The 12,001-nt window shown below is 42.7% G+C and overlaps 1 protein-coding gene across 13 annotated transcripts in view; it reads left to right on the top strand.

Annotated features, from left to right (window-relative positions):
* ENPP2 (ectonucleotide pyrophosphatase/phosphodiesterase 2) overlaps window positions 1-12,001 on the top strand; it is a 379,835-nt gene that overhangs the window by 118,259 nt on the left and 249,575 nt on the right. For all 13 annotated transcript variants that reach the window (XM_030218400.1, XM_030218486.1, XM_030218477.1 and 10 more), the window contains exon 4: window positions 10,248-10,373. In XM_030218400.1, coding sequence (XP_030074260.1) covers window positions 10,248-10,373 — 126 coding nt within the window. The remainder of the gene's footprint in view (window positions 1-10,247; window positions 10,374-12,001) is intronic.

The following is a 12,001-nucleotide window of genomic DNA, read 5'->3' as shown; positions in this document are numbered from 1 at the left end:
CGCCGCCGCCGCCAACTTCCCCCCCCCCGCCGCCAACTTCCCCCCCCCCCCCGCCGCCACAACCCTCTTGACCCCCCCTTCCCGCCATGTACCTTTGCTGGCTGGGGATCCCAACCCCCGCCAGCCGAAGTCCTCTCCTCGGTCACGCGGTGTTGCTTGCTGAATGATCTGATCAAGTTTCAGATCATTCAGCAAGCAACGCCGCGCGGCCGAGGAGAGGACTTCGGCTGGCGGGGGTTGAGGTCCCCCGTCAGCAAAGGTACGCGACGGCGAGGGGGGGGGGTCGAGAGGGTCGCGGCAGGGGGGTCCAGGGCCAAATCTACGTGGTCCAAGGCCCCCGTGGCCTCATAGTAGCTACGCCCCTGCTCTAAGGTCGACCCAAATGTTGAGATTTGGGCGTCCTCGACCGTATTATCGAAATGAAAGATGGATGCCCATCTTGTTTCGATAATATGGTCAGGGACGCCCCTTTACGGGGCCGTTCTTAGAGATGGGCGCCCCCGTTCGATTATGCCCCTCTATGTAACTTTGTAAGTCTAAGTGCTTTGAAAATGAGCCCCAGTGCTTTCTTCTTTTCCTCTTATGTTAGTTTCTTTACAAAAAGGTTTGTTGCCCTCTGCAATAGATCCTTTCAGCGGTGCCTACTGTTTTCCTACTTATTCCAGATGTTCCCATGCAGACAACTCCTTGAGGTAATCTCCCATCTGAACAAAGTTTTTTTTTTTTTTTTTTAAGTTTAGAACCTTCACTTTTGTATGAACTGTTTCCAGACCTATCTTAATCTTGTGATCACTGGATGTCCAGAGAAAGGCAGTAACAACCAAGCTCCAAAAGCACTGTGAGCAGAACATAGGCGTTCATAAAGGCTAAATTATAGGCCTGCAGAAATTCAGGGATCTGGTCCATCATACATAACTTAATAAATTATATAGACAAGTAAACTGTTACACACAGCACGGGTTACCTCATGTAATGTGGCTGGAACACCATAATTCCACCCAAGAACTTGCCGACACACGCGTCACATAAGCATAAGCACTGTTTTCTCACTGTGTGTACTTCTACGAATTGGGTAGCTTTAAAAAAGCATTTTATATGTGGAAAAAATAGTTTGAAAACCAGTGGGATGAGAGATCTGCTGCACAAGGGCTTCACCAAAGGTAGATCATGCAAAATGGATCTGGTAAACGTTTGACTAGGCGACCACAGAACTGTATTGAGGAAATGTGCTGAATGTGGACTAGTTAGATTTCAGCAAAGCCTCTGATACTGGCGGTTCATGTTCTTGCCCCCCCCCCCCCCCCCCCCCCCCCCCCCGAAATGTGTGTGCATATCACATTTGTTTTTGTTTATAGTTCCAGCATGCTTCTTAGGCTAATCCTCTCCTTCTAATTACTGGAGTCCTGACAAATGCTCACTTCAGTGCCCTAATCCCGGGTACTGACCCTATTGATCTTTTTTCTGCCATGTGGGTTTTCGTTTTCTTCCCTCTTTCCTTTAAAAAAAACAAAACTCATTCATATAAATATATATATATATATATATATATACACACACACTCACTTACTCACTCACCTGAACTGGCAGAAGGACTACCTAAGTTCCAACTACTGCATGCAGTAAGTTATTATTTTGCAGATTCTTACAATAAACAGTTAAAATTCAAGAAAAATAAGAGTCTTGTGCATGTTGGGCTGCTGTCTGTTCAATTTTGCATGTGTTATGAGATCAGAGCATAATAACCTGAGCAGCTTTGAAGATGGGATCCAAAGTGGTAAAGTGGATCAGAAATTGTTTGGATGACAGGCCACACATCATGGGGTCATATTGTAAGCAATATTGCCAAAGGGTTAGAAGGAAATGCATGTCTTTTTCGAATGACATGAAGATTAGAGGGAGTGGAAAGCATGAGGATTGCACAAAAACTAGATGTGTGAGCTAACGTTTGAAAGTTAGTTTTAATGTGAAGAAATGTAGAGTGATGCATTTGGGGTGCAGAAACCTGAAGTTGCTCTATGTGATCAGCGGTATGAGGCTGATATACACAGCCCAATAAAGGGACCTTGGGGTGAATTTTGCCATCTGGAATCCTTGGTCGCTATGTAAAGGCTGTGACCAAGGCCTGAAGGATGCTCAGATGTATAGAGAGGAGCCGCCATCGCTTACAAGTTGTCGTTTTGAGTAGTACTAAGAAGAGTACACTGCTTGGATCAGCTTCTGAACTCTGGAAGAATCTTCCATCTGTTGTTGGAAATATTTCACATTACTTGAGCTTTAGGCTGTAAAAACCTGGTTATTTCAGTGTTACCTGTAGAAGTTGTTGATGCTACTTGTAGAATTTATTGCCATTTTACCTGTTTTTACAAGACTGTATTGTGTTGTAACCTGCCTTGAACCTGGTTGTTTAGAAGAGATATAAATGCTGTTATTAAATTACATTTAAAGAAGGAGGTGGTAATGCCACTGTACAAGTTGTTAGACTGCACATGAAGGGCAATTCTATAACTGGGGCCCCACATCTAGGTGCCCCTTACACACACAGATGTTTGGGATAGTAACACTTATGCCTATAACTGTATATTTACCTGTGAAAGTGCGAGCAGGGCACCTAAGCACTATTTGGTAAGGGCACGCTTAAGTGGCATAGTGTACAAGGAAGGGAGCACACAAGAGCATGTCCCCATGTGCCCCTTAGCAGGGGCATAGCTACATGGGGCCACGGGGGCGTGGGCCCCCGTCGATTTGGCCCTGGACCCCCCCTTGCTGACTACCCTCTCGACCCCCCCCCCCCCCCCGGTCGGCTACCTTTGCTGGCGGGGGACCCCAACCCCCGCCAGCCCAGGTTCTCTTCTCATTGCTGGCTGATCTGCAAGGCTCTGTTCTGTTTCTGTGAGTGTGACGTCATGCACATACAACGTGCAGGACGTCCGACTCACAGAAACAGAACGAAGCCTTGCAGATCAGCCTAGCAACGCAGCCGCCCCGGAAGAAGAGGATTTCGGCTGGCGGGGGTTGGGGTCCCCCACCAGCAGAAGTACCTGACGCAACGGGGGGGGGGGGGGGGGGAGGATAACCTTCATTGAGAGACAAGTGCAACCACAGCCACCTTTCTGGGCAGAACAAATGTACTGTGCTGGTCTATATCTGCTGCTACTTACTATACGACTGTTTCAGCTCAGTGGCAGTAATGCACATTGCCATGTTGGGGGTTCCTAGTTTGATCCCAGTAATGAGACATCTGCACTCGGGGCTTGGCTTGGACTGGTAGTAGGATTTAGAGCCTGTGATGCAAAAGGAGTCTATTGCATGGCTTCTGCCTCAGGACTATTGTTGAAAAGACCAAATTGAGAACAATAGAACCCTTGTGGAGGGGGGGGGGGGGGGGGGGGAATGCTTGTGGCATCAGATTCTCAGCCCTAGTTCTGTGTATTGTACAAAATGCTCTGCTAGTTAGTGTTCTTTTAAGAGGTCATTTATGTTTTAAGTACCAAATTATGTCTATAAATGACTGACTAGATTACCTCCATTTACATGACTTACTGGTACCTAAACCTAGGCATTTACTTATAGAATTAACTTGGTAGTAACCAAATTTTGCTGCTGACTCTATAATCTTTCTAGTTGACTTGCCCCTCCTCAGCCCACACTACTTTTCTGGACAGATAACTTTGGCCATTTTATATTTAGAGCCAGCTAGTTTTTATTTATTTATTTTTCTGAAGTACTTGTGCAGTGTTGACTGCATACGTACTTTTGAATATCCACTTAAACATATTTGACATTTACACTTGTTCTGAGTTAAGCATGTCAGGTATCTGCTTGCTTGCACCTGGAGTTTGCACAGTGATTGAGGGAGGCAGTTATGCTTCCTCTCTGGATGTGTAAAAGTTATATATCCCTCGGCACATTAACTGTTTTTTTTTTCTGGATGTCCAGTTTTTGTGAAATCTACCACTTCTGTATGTAAGTACCAACATTTACATACACAGATTATAAACATATAATTAAACTCTGGAATTAATTGCCAGAGAATGTGGTAAAAGCAGTTGGCTTAGCAGGGTTTAAAAAAGGATTGGCTATGGTTGGAAAAAGGATTGTGGGCTTTATGGATCTTCAGTCTCTTCCGGTATACTAATGCTTATGTTCAAACTTGGTACTTAAAGGGGGGAGTTATCAATCTAGGCTACCATTAAGATGTGCTGTTTTACTGTTAACTCCAGTTATTAGTGACTACTATGTCTTATTGCATGAAATGGGATCTGTGCTAAAATAGCATGAGGAAAATGACACATCTTGACAATAGCCCATGTTGATAACTATGCTCCTTACATTGGTGAATGCTTGCACTTAGAGCGGTTTCACTGGATATTGTGCTTGTCTCTCTCTCTCTCACACACATGTTGCTTTTAAAATATGTATAAAAAATGTGTGGGGATACACCTGTAGGTTGCATCACTGCCAGTCGGTACAACCATCTTACAAACAGTTTGGTGTTCGGAGCATTTTGTAAAATACACAGGAAAGAGTGAATATCCTATTCCACATTGGAGTTTCCAAAATTTACACCTTGAACTTGAGCATCCTAGACTCTCTATTCAGAATCAGGCTTTAAATATGTGAATTTTGGAAATCTACAATGTGGAATGGATTTTTCAAACGGTAAGATATAAATATCAGTGTAACTGGATATCCTTGTGAGAAGATAATGTTAAAAATATTTTCTCTATAATTTGGAACACAGAACTCTCATTTCCATTGCTGGAGATCCCAATTGGGCCTTTCAGAAATCTATCAGAAGCAGGGCTCCTAAAACTGCCCCCCTGAACTCAAGTGAAGTCTAACTATTAGAACATTGGGACTATAAATTGAGTCCTGGAATGTCTTTTGAGGGGAACATTCAAAAGAAGTCTACCCAAATAAATGAACTGTTTTTGAAAACTACCCACTCTTTTTTTTGATGGTAAAAGTACATGCAGAGATGCACGGGTACAGGATTCTTACCCATCCCCACTCATCCTTGCAAGAATTTAATGATATATAAAAGAAAATTCCAGTCAGGTCTCTGTCTGGATTTGAGCCACAGCACTGCAGGCAAGGAAGGAATGGAAGATGGAACTTGGAACACGCTGGTGCGCACATGTAAGACTTGTCTCTGATTCACTGGCACTGTGTGCTGAGAAGTCGCCACATGCACACACCAGTAGGTCAGGTGACATCTGATGCTTGTGCCTGTGTCTAAGCTGAGATCTGCGCTTACCTTGGGAGCAAAGAGGATTAATAGTAACATAGTAAGTGACGACAAATAAAGACCTGAACAGTCCATCCAGTCTGCCCACTAGTCACACTCATTATCAATTCATGATTAAATCAATGAGTGTGATATTATATACTTGATTATGGTCTTGCTTTGGTGCTTCTGGGATATAGACCATAGAAGTCTATCCAGCCCTATCCTTGTTCCAATTGCTGGAGTTGCCATCGAAGCCCACTCCAGTCTATTCGTCTTCTCATTTGTGGGACATAGACCCTAAAAGTCTGTCCAGCACTGTCCTCATGTTCCAGCCACTGAAGTTGCTATCTTATCCCTTTCCAGCCCATCCTAACCCAGATTGCCATATATGAGACACAGATCATACAAGTTTGCCCGGTATCGGCCCCAGTTCATCACAGCCAGAGTCACCATCTAAGCATCACTCGACACATCCACACACATGCAGCCATTTAAGGTTAGGTTTTTTTATAACTTCCATTTTCTAATTAGAGATCCTCTGTGTTCATCCCATGCCTTTTTGAATTCCATCATCATTTGTGTCTCTTACCACCTCCTTAATGGAAGACTTTCCGCATTTGTGCTGTTAAAGCAAGGAGGAGGAGACAGCACTCAAAGAACTTGGTACTTGGTAGATGAGAGGCTGGCGCAGGTGCAGCTTCCACTTCCACGGGAACCCCATAAGAATAGTTTCCATCCCCACGGGAATCCCGTAGGAACTGCTTTCGTCCCCACGGGAACCCCGTAGAACTGCTTCCATCGATGTGGGATTCCCGCGAACCCCATTTCCATGCAGGTCTCTAATGCAGAGATCAACACCACATGTGCTTTTGGTGGGGAGAGGGGGAGTTGGATTGGGCTCAGAGGTCTGGTAGGTTGAGGGAGGCAGTAGCATGCATTTTCAAAACTATGGGTGATAGAGGTAGGTATTTTGAAAATTGCCACCTTTTTCTTCTACCACTGGCTGTTGTGTTTTTGGGCAAACATGGTCGGTCCTATTGAAAACTATATTCTGGCTAACAATTTTTTAAAAATGTTCTTTAAATTTAAAAATGTACATGTTTTCCATGCCATGGTATCATACTTTAGCACCTTGTAACTTTCAGGAAGCATTTTAATGTAGCAAACATCATCCTGATTTCTATTAGAGATTTTCAGGAAAATGCTGTGTGTGGGTTTTTTTTTAAATAACTGGAATGCTCTCTGAAGACACAAAATAGGAATTCCATTTTTACAAGGCTGGTAAAACTGTACTGCTTGTCATTAACAAGACGAACAGAGCTGCAAGTTCACTTAGTTCAATGTAGTCCAGCCCAGTGGACTTGAAATGTGCTTCCAACAGTTTTTGTTGTCAGTTTGTGCAAGTGAAACAGTACACCTGTAGGGTGTGATTTCAGGGACAACTGGTGCAGCTCTTAGGGGCCCTGCCCTGGCATGTACCCCTGTGTCTGAACCCTCCCACCCTACATTAAAACCACTTTTCTCTGTAGAGAGCTCAGGGCAGTAGCTGCGATTCACATAGGTCATCTGCTGCCAACTCTGCAGCCTGCTTTCTGCTGTTGCAGAAGCAGGAAGTTAGATCAGAAGGGGGTGGGATGCAGCAGAGAGCAAGCTCTGGGGTCATCAGTAGACAGCCTATGCAAATCGCTACTGCATGTTTTAAGGTGTTGGGGGGGGGGGGGGTATACAGGAATGCCAGGGAGGGGCAAACTGCTCTGCACAGAGGCACACAATCTGTAAGGCTGGCTCTGAGTGATTTAATAATAAGCACTGAGAGTGAGCAACATTTCCAAACATCACCGGACAGGACAAGGTTTTCTTGATCACGATCATGAAGCATAGAAATATGATTTGACAAAATCAGAATGATTTGATCAAGGAATATAAGTCCTGGATTGTAATGAAGACCCCTTTTTAAAATTTATTTTTTTTAAGTCCTATTTATAACATAACATAACACAGGTAATATCAGAGAAAGCCCAGTTGGCCTATCCAATCTGCCTGTTTTTTGCCTCCATTGCAAGGATATATCTTAGCTTCTAATCATGGTAATTTGCTTCCTCATTCAGTAACATGTCACCTAAAGTTAAACATCAATTTGCATGCTTAAGTTATAGAATGACTAGCATTTATGCACATAACTTCTCCTTCCTGGGCAACCAACTCTGGAACGCTCTCCCTAGACCTATCCGAGCAATCCATGACCACCTACCATTCAGGAAAGCACTAAAAACCCATTTATTCAAGCAAGCCTACCCAAAGGACCCAGATTAATCTTATGAACCCATCTACCTTACATATACTGAAGAGAAAACGACATTGACCCAGACTCTATCTCCCACCTTACCTTCCTCTCTATCACCTATCTCTACCTACCCATCCATCCTATTACTACCCATCATTACTATGCTATACTTAATTTCCTACTTTACATAACAAAATTCTGTGTTACCTATTACTATGTAAGCCGCATTGAGCCTGCTTTTAGTGGGAAAGTGCGGGATACAAATGTAATAAATAAATAACTGTTACAGTTAAGTGTGTAAGTGCTACTTGGCTGCCAATCATTATTTTATAACTTTAGTGCCCAACGTGCTTAGCATTTAAATGCAAGGGGACATTCACAGGGGGAGGGGCACAATTTTGTTTGTAACTACCACCACTTTTGCGCTTTCCTATCCTGCTGACTTCGTGCCACCGCCTCTCTTTGGATCATGTACTACTTCCTCTCCTCCCTTAGCATCGTGCTCTTAACCAACACTCTCCCTTGGCACACCTGTTAAATGCTCACTTCCCTTTCATGCACCAGTTGCACCCAGATGCGCATTTTTTGCAGACTGTAAACTAAAAAGACCGGGGTAGACGAGAGCAAATGCTAGTGTCCAAGCTTTCACCAGCATTGGATGATGAGAGATTATTCAGGGAATACCAGTGAAAATAGCTATAAAACAAGACACAGTACTCAGTTTACAAACCAATTCTCCTTTCTCCTCTCCTCTTCCACATTCCATCAGGTTGAAAAACTCATTTCCACCTTACTGTACTGCTAAGATAACTGATAAATCACAGTTTTACCCCACAGACCTTCCTTGTGCCCTTGTACCAGTCACTTTGGGTTCTGTTCAGGAAGAGCAATGTAGATATGTCATTGAAACACACATTTTAAATGACATTGTTATATACCCCAAAACCTCAGAAATAAATGGACTGTTTGTTTGGAAAGAAGACTTTGTGAACTTCCAGGGCTGTTTGAACCACTGCTATTGTAGACTGTGAATGGGAAGGCAAGTTAAGACCTGTATCATTTTGAAGTTGGCCCCCCAGCATCTTTTTTGCATTGAAAAAATACACTGCCATCTTTGTGTTTAACACCTGAATCAGGTGTGTGCCAAAACATAGCTATGTCAGGTTTTATGTCTTTTTAATACATTATTTATTTAGTTAGGACATTAGGGCTTCCTTCCTTTGACTGATAAATAAATGATGGACAGAGCATATTTAAACAGAGCCCAGCAGTGTAGGTCGAACTTTTGAAACCCTCTTATGGCACAATGTTACAGTCATTGGTCCATTAAATCATTATATATTATTATATATTTAACTTTCTATACTGCTTGACTTTTTTATATACAAGAACACAAAAAGCACAAGTACTCAAAGAAACTGCTCAAAAATATAATAAAAATAGGGAAACAGCTGAAACGACTAAAAATTAAATAAAATATAAAATTAATAGGCACTCCAAACCAAACATCCAATTACCCCTTAGGAAGGATTGACCCCAAATTCAGGAACAAGATAATGGGCTTTTAATGATGATTTTCAATTGCTTTAATGACTCCTCCTCCTGTAAGGTCTTTGGAAGAGAATTGAAATGACTTGTGCATATGTCAAAATTAGTGTCAACAATCGGGCAAGTGAGAAAATGGAAAAATACTTAGCCCAATTATTGTAGCTGCTGTTTATAATAACCGGTACTTGTGAATGGTTATTACTTCATCTTAAGTCATATTGCAACTTTGAGCCATAAGAGGATTTCATTGACTACGCTGCCATGCTCTGTTCCAATATGTTCTGATAGTCCATCATTTTGTACTGAGGTTTTAGGGTATATATTGTTTTCCTTGGTTATTGGGTTTTTTTTGTATTTAGTGGTTTTCACATCATTATTACAGCATGTGCTACGATACAGATTGAACTAAACTTAACACAGGCTATGGTAACAGAACATTGGCTGTTCTGTTGCTGTTTTCTGGCACAGGGTTTTATGAACATACTAGTAAAAAAGGCCCGTTTCTGACACAAATGAAACGGGCGCTAGCATGGTTTTCCTCGGAGTGTTTATGTTTGAGAGAGTGAATGTGTGACTGTGTGTGTGTGTGTGTGAGAGAGAGAGAGAGAGAGAGAGAGAGTGAATGTGCGACTGTGTGTGTGTGTGTGTGAGAGAGAGTGAATGTGTGAGTGTGTGTGTGAGAATGAGAGTGTGTGCATGGGCCCCTCCCTCCGAGCTCCAGGGTCGTCCCCCCTCCCTCCCTTCCTCCCTCTGAGTTCACAATGCCTTATTAACAGTGCCATTTAACATGTGTTAATGGTGTTTCTATCATGCCTCTGTGAATATGTTCCAAATTCACTTGTACAAGGTTACAAGGAAGATCTTTGGGGTGGGAAATAAAAACTAGAATTTTATCAAGTGATCCTTTCCAGACCATTACTCTAATCATTCTATTCAGGTTAATAAGAACGATTGAATTGGATGCAAGAAAAGTTGACTGTCCCACACTAGAGTTAAGGTATTTCATGCACCTTGAAGTCCATGCACCTTGGAGTCCATTTCCCTAGTGATGAGCAAATGGTTGATCAAATACTGTACAATGCAATCCCTCTTCTCTGATCACATACTGTTCCTTTTTTCTCATTTTTACTTTGTTTTGTCAATCTTTTAATTGACCCCTCTTTCCCTTTTAAACATATATTTTAGCTCGTGGTTGGGAATGCACCAAAGATCGATGTGGTGAGGTACGAAGAGAAGACAGTGCCTGTCACTGCTCTGATGACTGCTTGGCGAAAGGAGACTGTTGTACCAACTATCAAGTAATATGTAAAGGTATTTCTGTACTTTCTGTATCTTATATAAATGGCACTCTAGAAGTTTTAGTTGTAACCTGCAATGAACTGAAAAACCCGCACAATATTGCTGTGGTCTGTTGAGTCATCATAGTTGGTCATACTAAAGTGTGCTATTTAGTAAGTGTGGGATGTGATGTACATTAACCACTAGCTTGGACCCATAGTGATGTATGTGGTGTAGTAAAAATCCCATGCCAACTGCTTAGCATGGCATGGGGTGGGAACTAGTCTGGTAATTTGTGGAGAATGGGTGAAGCTTGCAAAGTAAGTTACCATGTGGTTCTTCCTGAGTGACGCAGGTGCACACCACCACCCATTAACTATATCTCCCAATCTCCTTATGCTCTTATCTTTTTTCCTCTCCATCCTTTGCCCTTTATCTTTCCCTCTTCATCCTTCCTCTCCTCACCCCTCCCAATCTCTTCTCCTTTTGCTTATCCTACCTTTGTTTACCTTTACATACTCAACTTACTCATTCTCAAAACCTCACTTTCACTGCTTATAAATTAAGTGCACTTACACTATTGGCATGCAGTAATACACCACCAATTTGCCAAAACAGTCTCAATTCCTCATTGAGCATGTGACCCCCCCACCTCCCTGACAGATCTCCTTGTCAGCATCCTGACCCTTCCAATAGCCCTTCATTAGCATTTCTACCAATCTCCTGTTCTCCCCTCCCCCCCTAGAAGATTTAATTGAAATGCCCTTATTAGGCTGCTTGATATCTAACACTCTTGCACTGGATCGTAACATCACTGTAGAATATGTAAGTTCCAGTTTGTGCTAAATCTTGCAAATAGTTTGCCACACTTCACGCCAATATACTTCTATTGGGCAATGGAGTAACGTGTACCAGTTCTTAGTGTAGTGTCAACAATACTTAGACCTAGTGGTGAACTTTTACAACTCTTAGGGGCTCTTTTACCAAAGAGCAGTAAAATGTGGCCTTAGCCCACCCTTACTAGTGTCATTCCCATGTGCCAAGGCCATTTTTACCACTGAGGTCAAATGGCTGATTTTTTTGCAATAATGTCCATGTACTAATGTTTCCATTAGTGCGTTAAGGCCTTACCGCCACCTATTTTGTAGGCAGTAGGGACCTACACATTATACATGTGCTAATCAGTTAGCTCATGGCACTAACCAATTAACATAGAACATGCCCACTCTCCAGCCCTAGACATGCATCCTGCACCAAAGAAAATATTTTTTAGCATGTGGGAAGCGCGCGCACATGGCAAAATTACCGTGGGATGCCTCAACACACCTCATAGTATGCCATTTTATGTTGCGTTAAGCATGCATAAGTGCTTACCACAGCTTTGTAAAAGGGCCCCTTAATTGGCGTCCAAAAAGTTCTGGGCAATAAAAAGTCTGCATTAATGTTGTTGAGTACGTGACTAATCGTTTTTCTCCCAGTTTGGGCCCAAATTTTATTTTCCCTTTATTTCCTTAGTCCTCCTCCTATTGTAACCTAGGGGTTAAAATAATCTTAACTGGGCTCCTCCAGAGGGAAAAGAAAAAAAAAAAGGTTCTATAGTGACATCACTCTGGAACCACAGCTGAGCAAGCTGAGACCTGGTTGCCTTGGCGACAGCTTGC

This window comes from Microcaecilia unicolor, chromosome 1 (genome assembly GCF_901765095.1).
Source record: "Microcaecilia unicolor chromosome 1, aMicUni1.1, whole genome shotgun sequence".
Classification (NCBI taxonomy): domain Eukaryota; kingdom Metazoa; phylum Chordata; class Amphibia; order Gymnophiona; family Siphonopidae; genus Microcaecilia; species Microcaecilia unicolor.
This window is presented reverse-complemented; position numbering and strand designations above follow the sequence as displayed.